Source organism: Oncorhynchus keta, chromosome 27 (genome assembly GCF_023373465.1).
Source record: "Oncorhynchus keta strain PuntledgeMale-10-30-2019 chromosome 27, Oket_V2, whole genome shotgun sequence".
Classification (NCBI taxonomy): Eukaryota; Metazoa; Chordata; class Actinopteri; order Salmoniformes; family Salmonidae; genus Oncorhynchus; species Oncorhynchus keta.
The window spans coordinates 11789888-11808328 of NC_068447.1; the positions used below are offsets into that span (position 1 = coordinate 11789888).

The following is an 18441-nucleotide window of genomic DNA, read 5'->3' on the forward strand; positions in this document are numbered from 1 at the left end:
CTCAGCATCTGGTGTAGAGGAATGGGAATATGACATACAGGGAAGTTCCTCTATTCAAATCAAATGTATTTATATAGCCCTTCGTACATCAGCTGATATCTCAAAGTGCTGTACAGAAACCCAGCCTAAAACCCCAAACAGCAAGCAATGCAGGTGTAGAAGCACGGTGGCTAGGAAAAACTCCCTAGAAAGGCCAGAACCTAGGAAGAAACCTAGAGAGGAACCAGGCTATGAGGGGTGGCCAGTCCTCTTCTGGCTGTGCCGGGTGGAGATTTAAACAGAACATGGCCAGGATGTTCAAATTTTCATAAATGACCAGCATGGTCAAATAATAATAATCACAGTAGTTGTCGAGGGTGCAGCAAGTCAGCACCTCAGGAGAAATGTCAGTTGGCTTTTCATAGCCAATCATTAAGAGTATCTCTACCTCTCCTGCTGTCTCTAGAGAGTTGAAAACAGCATGTCTGGGACAGGTAGCACATCCGGTGAACAGGTCAGGGTTCCATAGCCGTAGGCCGAACAGTTGAAACTGGAGCAGCAGCACGGCCAGGTGGACTGGGGACAGCAAGGAGTCGTCATACCAGGTAGTCCTGAGGCATGGTCCTAGGGCTTAGGTCCTCTGAGAGAGAGAAAGAAAGAGAGAATTAGAGAGAGCATACTTAAATTCACACAGGACACCGGATAGGACAGGAGAAGTACTCCAGATATAACAAACTGACCCTAGCCCCCCAACACATAAAAACACATAAACTACTGCAGCATAAATACTGGAGGCTGAGACAGGAGGGGTCAGGAGACACTGTGGCCCCATCCAATGATACCCCCGGACAGGGCCAAACAGGAAGGATATAACCTCACCCACTTTGCCAAAGCACAGCCCCCACACCACTAGAGGGTTATCTTCAAGCACCAACTTACCATCCTGAGACAGGGCCGAGTATAGCCCACAAAGATCTCCGCCACGGCACAACCCAAGGGGGGGCGCCAACCCAGACAGCAAGATCACATCAGTGACTCAACCCAGTCAAGTGACGCACCCCTCCTAGGGATGGCATGAAAGAGCACCAGTAAGCCAATGACTCAGCCCCTGTAATAGGGTTAGAGGCAGAGAATCCCAGTGGAAAGAGGGGAACTGGCCAGGCAGAGACAGCAAGGGCTATCTTAGACAGCAAGGGCTATCTTAGTATTCATAGAACTCTAGTAGTTGGCCTGGGCAGCAGCATCAGGGAACTTGATGTAATTGTCTTTCAATTTTCATATAGCATTACAGATATTGTAGACTATTTTACATACAGTCGGTTCACTTACACCACACAAATGTCCTGTTTCACGATGGATTGTTCTAGATGTTAAAAACCTCAAGGTGATCAGTACTTGTAAGGAAGGAGGGACGAGCCTTCCCCTAAGAGAGTCAGATAAAAGCCTTGTCTCAAGCAAAGAAATGTCAGCTGCATTTCCTTTGTACATACGGAAACGGTCACAGAACTAGATTTAATCAAAATCATTCAGTGGGTTGCTCCTGTCTGAATCCAGCCTTCTGCCTGGCCTTGGTGGTGCTCTTTGATCATCATTGAAATAGTTCAGGTAATCCATTTTCCTCCATTGTGAATGGATGCCAACATCCATTAATCAGAAGTTACACCTGCCTCTGGCCAGGTTTCATTTAAGCCTTCACTTATATCTACATTAACTCTAGTCGGCCTTTTTGAATTGAGACTTTTATAATCTAGACTAGGGCAAGTCTGAGACTATTTTATACCATGTCTGAGAAATGCCGTTTCAGTTAGTCCAGTTTAATTTAGTGTAGGATTAGTTTGTCCTCCAAACCGCCCCATACTGCCTGTAGAACGTCTTGGATTTCTTCACATCTTATTGTGTTACAAAGTTGGATTCAAATGGATTTAATTGTCCGTTTTTTGTCAACGATCTACACAAAATACTCAGATGTTAAAGTGGAAGACAGAAAAAATTAAATATATATTATTTAAAAAAACACACCTTGATTATATAAGTGTAATAAAGTCAACACGTGTTAGAAACACCTTTGGCATTGATTACAGCTGTGAGTCTCATAGGAGCTTTGCACACCGGCTCTGTGCAATATTCACCCATTATTCTTTTCAAAATTCTTCTAGCTGTGTCAAGGTGTTGGGGATCATGGCTAGACAGCAATTTTTAAGACTTGCCATAGATTTTCAAGCAGATTTAAATCCAAACTGTAACTCGGCCACTCAGGAAGATTCACTGTGTTCTTGGTAAGCAACTCTAGTGTAGAGTTGTCTTTGTGTTGTAAGTTATTGTCCTGCTGAAAGGTGAATTCCTCTCCCAGTGTCTGGTGTAAAGCAGACTGAAGCAGGTTTTCCTCTAGGATTTTGCCTGTGCTTAGCTCCATCCTCATTTATTTTCATCCTGGAAAACTAACCAGTCTTTGCCCGATGACAAGCATACCCATACCGTGATGCAGCCACCACCATGCTTGAAAATTAGGAGGCAGTTACTCAGTGATGTGTTACGTTGGATTTGCCCCAAACAAAAGGCTTTGCAACTAGGCCTAAAAAGTGTATTCTTTTGCTATGTTTTTTTTTTTCAGAATTACTTTAGTGCCTTGTTGCATACATATTCATGTTTTGTATATTTCTGTATATTTTTATTATTCTTTTCAATGGAGTTGGTCCCCCTTTGCTACAATAACAGCCTCCACTCTTCTGGCAAGGTTTCCACTAGATGTTGGAACATTGCTGCTGGGACTTGCTTCCATTCAGCCACAAGAGCATTAGTGATGTCGGGCACTGATGTTGGGCGATTAGGCCTGGTTCGCAGTCGGTGTTCCAATTCATCCCGAACGTGTTCGATGGGGTTGAGGTCAGGGCTCTGTGGAGGCCAGTCAAGTTATTCCACACCAATCTCAACAAACCATTTCTGTATGGACCTCGCTTTGTGCACGGGGGCATTGTCATGATGAAACAGGAAAGGAAACAGAAACAGGAAACTGTTGCCACAAAGTTGGAAGCACAGAATCATCTAGGATGTCATTTTATGTTGTAGCATTAAGATTTCTGTTCACTGGAACTAAGGGGCTTAGCCCAAACAGCCCCAGACAATTATTCCTCCTCCACCAAACTTTACAGTTGGCACTATGCATTGGGGCAAGTAGCGTTCTCCTGGCAACCACCAAACCCAGATTTGTCTGTCGGACTGCCAGATGGTGAAGAGTGATTCATCACTCCAGAGAACACATTTTCCACTGCTCCAGAGTCCAATGGCGGCAAGCTTTTACACCACTCCAGCTGACGTTTGGCATTGTGCATGGTGATCTTAAGCTTGTGTGTGGCTGCTCGGCCATGGAAACCCATTTCATGAAGCTCCCGACAAACGGTTATGGTGTTTGCTTCCAGAGGCAGTTTGAAGCTCGGTAGGGAGTGTTGTAATCGAGGACAGACTTTTTGTATGCGCTTCATCACTACCGTTCTGTGAGTTTGTGTGGTCTACCACTTTGCGGCTGAGCCGTTGTTGCTCTTAGACGTTTCCACTTCACAATAACAGCACTTACAGTTGACCAGGGCAGCTCGAGCAGGGTTGAAATTTGATGAACTGACTTGTTGGAAAGGTGGCATCCTATGACAGTGCCACATTGAAAGTCACTGAGCTCTTCATTATGGGCAATTCTACTGCCAGTATTTGTCTATGGAAATTGCATGGCTGTGTGCTCGTTTTTATACACCTGTCAGCAACGGGTGTGGCTGAAATAGCCGAAAAGCCATTCAATCTGCATAGAAACATAACGGAGATGTATTCTAATCTATTTAAAGGATCTGGAACATGCTTAACACCCCGGCCATCCTACAATCTAAGATTGATGCCCTCAATCTCACACAAATTATCAATGAACCTACCAGGTACCACCCCAAAGCCGTAAACACGGGCACCCTCATAGGTATCATCCTAACCAACATGCCCTCTAAATACACCTCTGCTGCTTTCAACCAGGATCTCAGCGATCACTGCCTCATTGCCTGCATCTGTAATGGGTCAGCGGTCAAACGACCTCCACTCATCACTGTCAAACGCTCCCTGAAACACTTCTGCGAGCAGGCCTTTCTAATCGACCTGGCCGGGGTATCCTGAAAGGATATTGACATCCCGTCAGTAGAGGTTCCTGGTTCTTTTTTAAAAATGCCTTCCTCACCATCTTAAATAAGCATGCCCCATTCAAGAAATTTAGAACCAGAAACAGATATAGCCCTTGGTTCTCCCCAGACCTGACTGCCCTTAACCAACACAAAAACATCCTATGGCGTTCTGCATTAGCATCGAACAGCCCCCATGATATGCAACATTTCAGGGAAGCTAGAAACCAATATACACAGGCAGTTAGAAAAGCCAAGGCTAGCTTTTTCAAGCAGAAATTTGCTTCCTGCAACACAAACTCCAAAAAGTTCTGGGACACTGTAAAGTCCACGGACAATAAGAACACCTCCTCCCAGCTGCACACTGCACTGAGGATAGGAAACACTGTCACCACCGATAAATCCACTATAATTGATTATTTCAAAAAGCATTTTTCTACGACTGGCCATGCTTTCCACCTGGCTACCCCTACCCCGGTCAACAGCACTGCACCCCCCACAGCAACTCGCCCAAGCCTTCCCCATTTCTCCTTCTCCCAAATCCAGTCAGCTGATGTTCTGAAAGAGCTGCAAAATAGAGCAGCAAAATCTGGACCCCTACAAATCAGCCGGGCTAGACAATCTGGACCCTTTCTTTCTAAAATGATCTGCTCGAAATTGTTGCAACCCCTATTACTAGCCTGTTCAACCTCTCTTTCGTGTCGTCTGAGATTCCCAAAGATTGGAAAGCAGCTGCGGTAATCCCCCCTATTCAAAGGGGGGGCCACTCTTGACCCAAACTGCTACAGTCCTATATCTATCCTACCCTGCCTTTCTAAGGTCTTCGAAAGCCAAGTTAACAAACAGATTACCGACCATTTCGAATCCGACCGTACCTTCTCCGCTATGCAATCTGGTTTCAGAGCTGGTCATGGGTGCACCTCAGCCACGCTCAAGGTCGTAAACGACATCATAACCGCCATCGATAAGAGACATTACTGTGCAGCTGTATTCATTGAGCCAAGTGCTTTCGACTCTGTCAATCACCACATCCTCATCGGCAGGCTTGATATCGGCAGGCTTGTTCTAGGAACGTCCTTGCAACATTAGGCTAATTTTTCATACTGACATTGTATCAGCACAACTGGACAGTTTTTGTGTTACGAGAACATTTGCCGCGACCTAACGAATGTTCTGGGAACTTTCAAAGAACCAGTTTTGGTTTGCTGGGGCTGGGGTTCTGATCGTGTTTCAGTGGCTGGGAGTAGGATACTGGGTCTAAAGCCAGACAGTATCTGTCTCTGTCTCTCGTTCTCTCTCCCTGTTTCATAGGGTCTCTGTCTGCTCAAAGAGATGGGTTTGGGGGGGTCACAGGGATATAAAGGGATGAAAAGAGGGGAAGAGGGTAAGGGCCTCAGAAGATAACAAAAGGAGGTGGAATACAGTCGTGAAAAGACCGAATTTACACATTAAAGACATGTAGATAAGCTATATTAAGATTTCTGTTGACGTTTTTAATTTGCATTTGCACGTACAAACCAGTGCAGCATAGTCCACAATATCTCAAACTCTAATGCAATATCTGCCATTCAAAGATACTACTGTTTACATGTATTAGAAATATTTACTTGGTATTCGTATGTTGTTTTTGAAGATTGTAATGAACATCAGTGGACTGTCTGACATATAAAGAGATGTTAAGTGAGCGAGGCGTATATACAAGTCTTTCTGGTATAGTGTTGTTGTCATGGTACTGATCTCAGTATTAGAGGCCTTGACTGAGCCTGCAGTCAAGGGCTTTGAATTCTCCTATTGAAAGGAAAACACATCAACGAGATGAAATCTAGATTAAGGTCACACACTGCAGCTCAAATGGTTTGGGGGACAAAAACAATAATATCCGCTACCTACTCCACGGGAAATATAGTGGCACTAGATTAGAACAATGTTGCACTATAGATGTACCAATGAACAAAGTCAAGCCTATTTCCTGTTGCTGATGTTCTTTTCAATGTGAGGGGTGTCGTCAAAAGAGCATCTGACTGATCTCATCAACGGAGTTGATTGCACTGTGGTTCGTTCTGTTGGGATTTTGGTTTAGCCAGATCTAATGACATAATATGTAGTCCCACCTGAGGAGGCAGTACTGCTTCTCTCTCTCTCATTCTGTATCTCTCTATCTTTGGATCTCTCCACGTTATACCTACGAGTTAATTGATACTTTTTCTCTTCTTCTGTCTTGTTTTGTTTTTTTCCCCTCCTGTAGCAGTGAGAGCTTCGGTAAAGCTCCTCCACGACCTGTTCTGCCACAACACACCTCTACCCTTCTCCTCCAATCACCCCCCTGGACTACAAAAGCCACGGAGTAACAGCAACAAGAGATTGCCGTGGGAGAGTCAGAGTTCTGCTCCTGGAATACAAACAAGTCCTGTCTCTATAACACTCCTCCTGAATTTCTAATCCACCGACTGATGACGAAGAGGGAAAAAAGTTTGCTTTCACCTCTGGCGAACAGTTTTGCCTGCAGTGCTGAAAAGGCGTTGTGTTTCAGCTCATTTGTTTGTTTAATGATGTCTCAACTGAACTAACACGTAGACCTAGTACGCTGTTCAGGAATACATAGGTACCTTATAATTTAACAACAAGGCCCAGAGTTCCGGAGTGTTCCGAGTGTGTCCGAGATGGATACACACGAGGCCTAAGAGGAAGATACACCTGTGAAGGCTGTGCAGAAGCTGACGGGGGGACGGGGGACGGGGGGTCCTCTGGTAGAGACTCCTCATTCGGTAAACACACCAGGGCATCTCATCTGAGACATTTGTGTGTCCGCTCTCTCCGAGTCGACAAACTACTCCCTGCATTCTCATCATAGCTGTTTTAGATGGACTCAGACTCCAGTAGCCTCGCACCAGCGTGTCTCTAAGGATCTCTCTACATCTACCCATACCTGTCTTTCCCTGTCTCCCCCACCCTCTATCTTTTTAAAAACTTGTATCTCTCTCTTTTTTCACTTCTCTTCCCTATACCTTTTATTTACCTCTCCTTCCACAACACCCATTCCTGTCACGTACTCTCTCCATTTAAATAATTAACAATGCTTGTGTGCCAATGACACTTTCTGTCAGTGCGATCCGATTCCTGAAAGTCCCAGTGGAAGCAGTGACCTTTGGAGTGGGTCGTGCTGTTCCAGATCTCTACCTCCCCCCTGGACCTCCTGGCCTGGCCCTGACTGTAAATGTCACAGCGCTGGCTGTCCACGGCTGAATCTTCCACAGGGTCAGAGGCCTGGCTGTTTTCTCTTCTTCTACACAGGCCAGGTATCTCTGTGGGAGCCGCGCTGTGTCCAAGTGGGACAGACGGTACTCTTCAGTCCCAGTCGACCGTTGACAGCTGCCTTCTGGGATTTAGCGCTTTGGTCTGATTAGAAAGATTCTGTCCGACCCCGAGAGCTTGTTCCCATTATACTCAAGAGTTTTCATTTAAAGACTTTGTTTGGTTTTTCTTCGTTTTGTCATTACCCTCTTCACCCGATTCATATAGTAGCTGGAGCCCATGATAATTGCCTTTGGCTGAGAACGTGATCACAGGTTCATTTTACTCCCCAGTTTTATGATCTTACTCAATCTCCCACTTGACAATAACATTTCACAGGGATTATGCATGAAGCCAGGCACACCTTTTAAGTGTGTTCGCCACAGGAAGCCTCTACAAAACATAATCCTCCCTGGAGAGTAGCACACACTAATCAACTGCAGTGATTTTTTAAAACCAAAATAAAGGCCCTTGGATGGAGTGAATACAGGGAAAGAAAGGGCAGATGGTCCCCTGCACTAAAAGATCAGTAATAAATGAATAAATCATTTGGTGGAGTGGAGTGGATGCATCTGGCAGATTGCTGAGGTAGTCCCTCCCCCTCTCTCTCTCTGTCACACTCCCTCTCTCTCTCTCGTGCTCTCTTTCGCGCTCGCGCTCTCGCTCTCTCTCGTGCTCTCTGTCTCTCTCTCTCTCTCTCTCTCTCTCTCTCTCTCTCTCTCTCTCTCTGTCACACTCCCCCTCTCTCTGTCCCCCTCTCTCTCTCTCTCTCTCTCTCTCTCTGTCACACTCCCTCTCTCTCTGTCCCCCCCTTCTCTCTCTCTCTCTCTCTCTCTCTCTCTCTCTCTCTCTCTCTCTGTCACTCTCTCTCTCTCTCTCTGTCCCCCTCTCTCTCTCTCTCTGTCTCTCTCTCTCTCTCTCTCTCTCTCTCTCTCTCTCTCTCTGTCACACTCCCTCTCTCTCTGCCCCCCCTTCTCTCTGTCCCTCTCTCTCTCTCTCTCTCTCTCACGCCCTCTCTCGTTTTAGACAGGACATCATGTAGCAGAAAGAAAGGAGTCTGATCCGCAGTGCCCCTGCTTCTCTCTCTGTTGTTTTTGTTTGTCTGTTTTTTATCGCCCCACCCCACCCCATCCGTGTTGTAATGACCCACCACCACTGCCAGCCTCAGGAGAGATGCCTGTACTTGAGATGGCAGTGAGCCCTGTCAAGTCCCTGTACTGGGTGGTGTTCCCCCCCATGTCCTCATGCAGGGTCTACTGCACCCCTGTGTTCCACGGTGGCCTGCTCTATGTTCTGGGAGGATGCAGTGAAACAGGCCTGCCTTTAGATACTGCTGAGGTGCTGGACATAGAGAGCCAGACATGGACCCAGCTTCCTCCGCTCCCTACAGCCCGGGCGGGGGCGTCGGCGGTGGCCCTGGGGGGTCAGGTGATGGTGATGGGGGGCATGGACCTCCAGCAGAGCCCCCTGTCCTCCGTGGAGGTCTACAACCCTGACGAGGGCAAGTGGGAGAGGAGGGCCAGCCTGGGACAGCCCTCCATGGGCATCACCTCTATAGAGAAAGGTAAGAGTCCACCTTATACGGTACTGTATGACTGCTGCAACAGAATAATACAAAATCAGATTGAGAGCCTAAAACCCCCACTTAACAAATAGGATAAGGAATTATCTTCAGTACTGGAAAAAGCTCTCCACATCATTTTTAAAGAGATACTACCGTATCTGTAGACTTCCAGTCATTGCGCTAACGCAAGTTAGCATTGTCTCGCGAAACAACTTCTAACTTGCTTCATACCGCACGCGGAGACATGGTGGTATCCACGAATGGTATCCACGAGTTAATCTAACCCTGGGTGTGTAGAACTTCTGATTCGACAATACCTTCTAACCAATGGCCCACTACAGAATGTATGTAGAACTTCTGATTCGACAATACCTTCTAGCCAATGGCCTTCTGCACAATGTATGTAGAACTTCTGATTCGACAATACCTTCTAGCCAATGGCCTTCTACACAATGTATGTAGAACTTCTGATTCGACAATACCTTCTAGCCAATGGCCCACTACACAATGTATGTAGAACTTCCAGAATCTCACAGTATTCCTTTAAGCTTTCTCAGGAGCAGATTCCTGTTAATTTCTAATTGACTAAAGTGTCACTAAGATCTTTAAGACTGTAGTACATAGTCAGGAGCTTCAGGTATCTCAAGCTGTAGAAGATGGCCTCATCCTGATTAAGTAACCATACTGGATAGACAAAAAGCTTGTTTTTAGATCTCCCCGAGGCCTGATAGTTCTCAGGTGATGAATGTTATACAGTTTGAACAGCCCCTGGAGAGAGAAGCTGTTTAGCTTTGAGTGTTTCTTTGCAGTTTTCCTTTCTGTTGCTTTCTGTTTACGTACATGATCAGCTTCCGTTCTGAGATGGTGAGTACACTACTTAGCAGACAGCTGCAATACAATGACCTTTCATGGTCATAGTACTGAGCGATAGTACTGGTGATAGTACTGGTGATCGTATTGGTGATCGTACTGGTGATCGTATTGGTGATAGTACTGGTGATAGTACTGGTGATAGTACTGGTGATAGTACTGGTGATCGTATTGGTGATAGTACTGGTGATAGTACTGGTGATAGTACTGGTGATCGTACTGGTGATAGTACTGGTGATAGTACTGGTGATAGTACTGGTGATAGTACTGGTGATCGTATTGGTGATCGTACTGGTGATAGTACTGGTGATCGTACTGGTGATCGTATTGGTGATCGTACTGGTGATCGTATTGGTGATAGTACTGGTGATCGTATTGGTGATCGTATTGGTGATAGTACTGGTGATAGTACTGGTGATAGTACTGGTGATAGTACTGGTGATCGTACTGGTGATCGTACTGGTGATCGTATTGGTGATCGTACTGGTGATAGTACTGGTGATAGTACTGGTGATAGTACTGGTGATAGTACTGGTGATAGTACTGGTGATAGAAAACAGCAGGCGAAGCACCAGTGTTGTTTTCGTTTGGTTTTCTGTTTCAGTTTGTTTCTACACAGCTGTCTGAACATACTAATACTGTAAGCCTTTGGTTTTCAAAAGTATCCCTGGGTAGGAAAGAGAGTGAAGCCATGGTTAAACACGGTCCTTCGTCTTTCTCCACAGACATTAGATGCTGTTCCTTGTCTGTGATACACTCCATCTTGGTTTTTTCTTATATTTTTATCTTGTGTTTTTTTTGTTTTTCAAACCTGTTTTGTTTTGTATTACATTGTTATTGATTACTGCATTGTTGAAAATAGTATTTGAAATAAGTATTTGAAAATACTTTCAAATATTATGCTATTTATATACTTTGAAATACTTCCAATAGAACTAGTTGATTTGGGCCACATTATTTAAGAATATTAAAATACACATAAAATAAGTATTTAAAATAACTAATAATCCAACCCAGGTCTGGTTAAAAGTTAAAACATCCACTTCAATAGTGTTTTAATAGAGTTCTTCTCCATGTCAGTATTACATCTTACTGTGTGTCAGAGAAATAAGGCCTGAAAGTGGTGCGTGTGTGTGAGTGTGAGTGTGAGTGTGAGTGTGTGTGTGTGTGTGTGTGTGTGTGTGTGTGTGTGTGTGTGTGTGTGTGTGTGTGTGTGTGTGTGTGTGTGTGTGTGTGTGTGTGAGTGTGAGTGTGTGTGTGTGTGTGTGTGTGTGTGTGTGTGTGTGTGTGTGTGTGTGTGTGTGTGGACTGGCAGCTGTGTGATGTGTATAATAAGCAGAGCTGAGGCTCTAAGCTTCCAAACATCTCAACTTCTCCCACTGATGCTTCCTGATCGCTCTCTCACTCTCTGGCAGATGATTGGCTGTGGGCTCTTGAGGCCAGCCCCTCCCTCGACCCTCCAGAACATCATACACAATACACAGCTGTATCACCCCCCTCATCTCACCTTCCACAGTTTTTTTTTTTATCTTGATTTATTTTCAAGCGAGCATTGCTGTTGCTTGGCAACAACTGGGTGTAAGTTGTTTTTTTTAAAGATGTGAGTCAGCAACATCGTGTATGTGTTGGAGGCGAAGAGCCACCCAGGGAGCAAAAGTTACAACAGCATTGTATTTAGAGTGACCGTGGTTGCGTCGCCTTGCCAACCTGTGACTACCTCCTCTTCTGTTGCTGTCAGGGCTTTGTTTTACGCCATCATGGGACATGCCTGCATTTGAACCTTTTTATTTAAAGCTTTTTCCTCAAACTGTCCCCTTATCTTTTTTATGTCAGATGGTCCAGCTCCATCCTCAGACAATCACTTTCATGTTTGATGTAATTCTCATTTCTGGAAAAGGCTTAAAATACAGGATACAATCTTGCCGTGTCACGTGATTGTGCAGAAAACATGGCCCTACTTATAACTGGTGCTGCATCAGCTGCAGTGAACGCTGAAGACGGGGGCCCTTTTCTACTCTCTTCCTGTTCTTCTACACATTTTTGACATGGGGTGGAGATAAATTGTTACTTTAAAGCTAATTTCATGCAATTCTACACATTTTGTCATGATTTATGCCATGTCAATATGATATATATATATTTTTTTACCTTTATTTAACTAGGCAAGTCAGTTAAGAACAAATTCTTATTCTTATCTGAGTGAGAATGACGAACAAAATCAATGGGGGCCCCCCTGGAGGTCAGGGCCCCCTGGAGGTTAGGGCCCCCTGGAGGTTAGGGCCCCCTGGAGGTCAGGGCCCCCTGGAGGTCAGGGCCCCCTGGAGGTTAGGGCCCCCTGGAGGTCAGGGCCCCCTGGAGGTTAGGGCCCCCTGGAGGTTAGGGCCCCCTGGAGGTCAGGGCCCCCTGGAGGTTAGGGCCCGTGCAGTATTCGGCCATGACTACAAGCTTAGATACCTGGCTCACCTAACTACCATTGAGTGACTGTCAGTAACAAGAAAAATACTGCTGAAGCACAAACAAATGTTGAAACGGCACCTGGTTTATTCTACTCTTTATGCTCTCCTTAGTTGAGACCCCGACTGAGTTCCTAAAATGTTTATTATTCTTATTTATTTCTTGTTGGTCGGGGGGCTCTCTAGCAGCTGAGGGCCCTAAGCGACCGCTGGTGTTGCTTATGCCTGGAACCGCCCCTGTGCTTAAGTTAGTTTTTTATTGTTGCTGTTTCCTTTCTACTGAATATGAGCTTCATTTCTAAGATTATTCCAAACACTGGCTGTAGTCTTTTGATGAACTGTCATGCCTTCCCTATTGGCCGGCCTGCTACTAGCCTGATTAAAAAGCAGTTTCACAGTGCTGTCATCCCACCAGATTATATTTTCACCATGTTTTAGAACTTCCTCTGGCAATTACTGCAAAGCACTTGGCTCACTTATATAGTCTGTTATGTCCTCGTTTGGTGGCACCACGCTTTGGTTCTTGCTAGCTAGATAATTTATTAAAATATTTCTGAGCAGGTAGGGTCTCAAACACTTTGTATGATATGCTAAAAGGCTGTTTTTTGGGGTCAATCAGAACACATCATTTAAATTTGGGTCGATCTGAACATATTGTCTTGGTGGCTTGTTTCGTATGTGTTCTGCAGCTCCTTTACAGTGCCACTGTTATGTGAATAACAACAATACCCAAATAAGTGAGATAGAAAATGGCTTGGTTTCTCTTAGACAGAGAACTGGCCCTGTGTTGTTGGCCACCCTCCAGTCTGTCAGATGGCAGACAGACAGACACTGCAGGACACTGCAGGACATGAAGCCACTGTGGCAGTGTCCCCTGGGACACTCATGAATACGACAAAAAGATTGTAATGAATTAATGTTTTGAAGATCTTTATATCTTACAGCCTTAAAACACTGATCTCATAACTACGTTTTTAATAAGCACAGCAGGACTTTTAAGGCAAACTTCTTAATATGCAAAAAATACAGTCATATACACTGAGTTTACAAAACATTAGGAACACCTTCCTAATATCCAGTTGCGTCGCTTTTACCCTCAGAACAGCCTCAAGTTCGTCGAGCCATGGACTCTACATTGTGTCTAAAACACACAAACACACACACACACACACACACACACACACACACACACACACACACACACACACACACACACACACACACACACACACACACACACACACACACACACACACACACACACACACACACACACACACACACATATGAATGAAACCCAGTGAGGCCTGTTTGGTGATGTGCATTATGGTAGGATGCTTGAGCGAACACTGTCGAGAGGTAAACCTCTGACCACAGCCTTTTGTTCATTTGTCCAGGTGTCAGACAACTGAAGCAGACTCCTTTGGTCTTCAACATGTCTCATTTATCTTGATGTGTGTGTGGGGGGTTTGATGATGTGAGGCCTGAGGCAATTGTCTCTTCGGCGTAATAGTAAGTGCGCCACTGTGTAGGTTGAAACACTGATGTATTTATGGCTGAATTTGCAGGAAAGATGATGTCGTCTCGTCCTCTCAGTGAGGGCTATTGTGGAATGACCCTGTGATCTTGCTGTGCAGCGCCCCCCCCCCCCCCCCCCCCCACCCCCGTGAGCTTGCTGTGCGACCCCCGCCCTCCTGTGACCTTGCTGAGTGACCTCCCCTCCACCCCCCCCTGTTATCTTGCTGAGTGCCATCCCCCTCCACCCCTTTCCCCTGTTATCTTGCTGAGTGACCCACCTGTGACCTTGCTGAGTGACCTTCCCCTCCACCCCTTTCCCCTGTTATCTTGCTGAGTGACCTTCCCCTCCACCCCTTTCCCCTGTTATCTTGCTGAGTGACCTCCCCCTCCACCCCTTTCCCCTGTTATCTTTCTGAGTGCCCCCCCCCCCTGTTATCTTGCTGAGTGACCTCCCCCTCCACCCCTTTCCCTGTTATCTTGCTGACCTCCCCCTCCACCCCTTTCCCTGACCTCCCTGAGTGACCCCCCTGTTATCTTGCCGAGTGACCTCCCCCTCCACCCCTTTCCCCTGTTATCTTGCTGAGTGCCCCCCCCCCTGTTATCTTGCTGAGTGACCTCCCCCTCCACCCCTTTCCCCTGTTATCTTGCTGAGTGACCTCCCCCTGTTATCTTGCTGAGTGACCTCCCCCTGTGACCTTGCTGAGTGACCTCCCCCTCCACCTGTTATCCTTTCCCTGTTATCTTGCTGAGTGACCTCCCCCTCCACCCCTTTCCCTGTTATCTTGCTGAGTGCCCCCCTGTTATCTTGCTGAGTGACCTCCCCCTCCACCCCTTTCCCCTGTTATCTTGCTGAGTGACCTCCCCCTCCACCCCTTTCCCCTGTTATCTTGCTGAGTGCCCCCCCCCCCTGTTATCTTGCTGAGTGATCTCCCCCTCCACCCCTTTCCCCTGTTATCTTGCTGAGACCTCCCCCTCCACCCCCCCCCTGTTATCTTGCTGAGTGACCTCCCCTCCACCCCTTTCCCTGTTATCTTGCTGAGTGACCTCCCCTGTTATCTTGCTGAGTGCCCCCCTGTTATCTTGCTGAGTGACCTCCCCCTCCACCCCTTTCCCCTGTTATCTTGCTGAGTGACCTCCCCCTCCACCCCTTTCCCCTGTTATCTTGCTGAGTGACCTCCCCCTCCACCCCTTTCCCCTGTTATCTTGCTGAGTGACCTCCCCTCCACCCCTTTCCCCTGTTATCTTGCTGAGTGACCCCCTGTTATCTTGCTGAGTGACCTCCCCCTCCACCCCTTTCCCTGTTATCTTGCTGAGTGACCTCCCCTGTTATCTTGCTGAGTGCCCCCCCCCTGTTATCTTGCTGAGTGACCTCCCCTCCACCCCTTTCCCCTCTTATCCCTCCACCCCTTTGCCCCCTGTTATCTTGCTGAGTGACCTCCCCTGTTATCTTGCTGAGTGACCTCCCCCTGTTATCTTGCTGAGTGACCTCCCCCTGTTATCTTGCTGAGTGACCTCCCCCTGTTATCTTGCTGAGTGACCTCCCCCTGTTATCTTGCTGAGTGCCCCCCCCCCTGTTATCTTGCTGAGTGACCTCCCCCTCCACCCCTTTCCCCTGTTATCTTGCTGAGTGACCTCCCCCTCCACCCCTTTCCCCTGTTATCTTGCTGAGTGACCTCCCCCTCCACCCCTTTCCCCTGTTATCTTGCTGAGTGACCTCCCCCTCCACCCCTTTCCCCTGTTATCTTGCTGAGTGACCTCCCCCTCCACCCCTTTCCCCTGTTATCTTGCTGAGTGACCTCCCCCTCCACCCCTTTCCCCTGTGACCTGGCTGTGAGAGTCAGTGTTTTTGATTGAACATGGGGATCAGTGAATAGGAAGGCATTACACACGGGGCGCTGTTGGGGCATTCAGAATTGTCTGTGTGCCTGCAGCAGTAATTGAGCCAGTTAAGGTTCGCATCGGAGCTCATTGTCCCTATCCCAGTAGTGTATCCTCCTCTCTATCCCAGTAGTATTTCCTCCTCTCTATCCCAGTAGTGTATCCTCCTCTCTATCCCAGTAGTATTTCCTCCTCTCTATCCCAGTCGTGTCTCCTCCTCTCTATCCCAGTCGTGTCTCCTCCTCTCTATCCCAGTCGTGTTTCCTCCTCTCTATCCCAGTAGTGTTTCCTCCTCTCTATCCTCCTCCCTATCCCAGTAGTGTTTCCTCCTCTCTATCCCAGTAGTGTATCCTCCTCTCTATCCCAGTCGTGTTTCCTCCTCTCTATCCCAGTAGTGTTTCCTCCTCTCTATCCTCCTCCCTATCCCAGTAGTGTTTCCTCCTCTCTATCCCAGTAGTGTATCCCCCTCTCTATCCCAGTAGTGTTTCCTCCTCTCTATCCCAGTAGTGTTTCCTCCTCTCTATCCCAGTAGTGTATCCTCCTCTCTATCCTCCTCTCTATCTCACTAGTGTTTCCTCCTCTCTATCCCAGTAGTGTTTCCTCCTCTCTATCCTCCTCTCTATCCCAGTAGTGTTTCCTCCTCCCTATCCCAGAAGTGTATCCTCCTCTCTATCCCAGTGTTATTTCCTCCTCTCTATCCCAGTAGTGTTTCCTCCACTCTATCCTCCTCTCTATCCCAGTAGTGTTTCCTCCTCCCTATCCCAGAAGTGTATCCTCCTCTCTATCCCAGTGTTGTCTCCTCCTCTCTATCCCAGTAGTGTTTCCTCCTCTCTATCCCAGTAGTGTTTCCTCCTCTCTATCCTCCTCTCTATCTCAGTAGTGTTTCCTCCTCTCTATCCTCCTCTCTATCCCAGTAGTGTTTCCTCCTCTCTATCCCAGTAGTGTTTCCTCCTCTCTATCCCAGTAGTGTATCCTCCTCTCTATCCCAGTAGTGTTTCCTCCTCTCTATCCCAGTAGTGTATCCTCCTCTCTATCCCAGTAGTGTTTCCTCCTCTCTATCCCAGTAGTGTTTCCTCCTCTCTATCCCAGTAGTGTATCCTCCTCTCTATCCCAGTAGTGTTTCCTCCTCTCTATCCCAGTAGTGTATCCTCCTCTCTTTCCCAGTAGTGTTTCCTCCTCTCTATCCCAGTAGTGTTTCCTCCTCTCTATCCTCCTCTCTATCCCAGTAGTCTTTCCTCCTCTCTATCCCAGTAGTGTATCCTCCTCTCTATCCCAGGAGTGTTTCCTCCTCTCTATCCCAGTAGTGTATCCTCCTCTCTATCCCAGTAGTGTTTCCTCCTCTCTATCCCAGTAGTGTTTCCTCCTCTCTATCCCAGTAGTGTATCCTCCTCTCTATCCCAGTAGTGTATCCTCCTCTCTATCCCAGTAGTGTTTCCTCCTCTCTTTCCCAGTAGTGTTTCCTCCTCTCTATCCTCCTCTCTATCCCAGTAGTGTATCCTCCTCTCTATCCCAGTAGTGTTTCATCCTCTCTATCCCAGTAGTGTATCCTCCTCTCTATCCCAGTAGTGTTTCCTCCTCTCTATCCCAGTAGTGTTTCCTCCTCTCGATCCCATTTGTGTCTCCTCCTCTCTATCCCAGTAGTGTTTCCTCCTCTCTATCCCAGTAGTGTTTCCTCCTCTCTATCCTCCTCTCTATCCCATTAGTGTTTCCTCCTCTCTATCCTCCTCTCTATCCCAGAATTGTTTCCTCCTCTCTATCCTCCTCTCTATCTCAGTAGTGTATCCTCCTCTCTATCCCAGTAGTGTTTCCTCCTCTCTATCCCAGTAGTGTTTCCTCCTCTCTATCCCAGTAGTGTATCCTCCTCTCTATCCCAGTAGTGTATCCTCCTCTCTATCCCAGTAGTGTTTCCTCCTCTCTATCCCAGTAGTGTTTCCTCCTCTCTATCCTCCTCTCTATCCCAGTAGTGTTTCCTCCTCTCTATCCCAGTAGTGTTTCCTCCTCTCTATCCCATTTGTTTCTCCTCCTCTCTATCCCAGTAGTGTTTCCTCCTCTCTATCCCAGTAGTGTTTCCTCCTCTCTATCCCATTTGTGTCTCCTCCTCTCTATCCCAGTAGTGTTTCCTCCTCTCTATCCCAGTAGTGTTTCCTCCTCTCTATCCTCCTCTCTATCCCAGTAGTGTTTCCTCCTCTCTATCCTCCTCTCTATCCCAGTAGTATTTCCTCCTCTCTATCCCAGTAGTGTTTCCTCCTCTCTATCCCAGTAGTGTTTCCTCCTCTCTATCCCAGTAGTGTTTCCTCCTCTCTATCCCAGTAGTGTTTCCTCCTCTCTTTCCTCCTCTCTGTCCCAGTAGTGTTTCCTCCTCTCTATCCTCCTCTCTATCTCAGTAGTGTATCCTCCTCTCTATCCCAGTAGTGTTTCCTCCTCTCTATCCCAGTAGTGTTTCCTCCTCTCTATCCCAGTAGTGTTTCCTCCTCTCTATCCCAGTAGTGTTTCCTCCTCTCTATCCCAGTAGTGTTTCCTCCTCTCTATCCCAGTAGTGTTTCCTCCTCCCTATCCCAGAAGTGTATCCTCCTCTCTATCCCAGTCGTGTTTCCTCCTCTCTATCCCAGTAGTGTTTCCTCCTCTCTATCCCAGTAGTGTTTCCTCCTCTCTATCCCAGTAGTGTATCCTCCTCTCTATCCCAGTAGTGTTTCCTCCTCTCTATCCCAGTAGTGTATCCTCCTCTCTATCCCAGTAGTGT

At 46.9% G+C, this 18441-nt stretch overlaps 1 protein-coding gene across 1 annotated transcript in view; it reads left to right on the top strand.

Annotated features, from left to right (window-relative positions):
- Positions 1 to 18441, top strand: part of LOC127912444 (kelch domain-containing protein 8B-like) — a 224300-nt gene that overhangs the window by 24534 nt on the left and 181325 nt on the right. Inside the window, exon 2 of the mRNA XM_052481695.1 lies at positions 6373 to 8982. Coding sequence (XP_052337655.1) covers positions 8592 to 8982 — 391 coding nt within the window. The 5' untranslated portion in view covers positions 6373 to 8591. The remainder of the gene's footprint in view (positions 1 to 6372; positions 8983 to 18441) is intronic.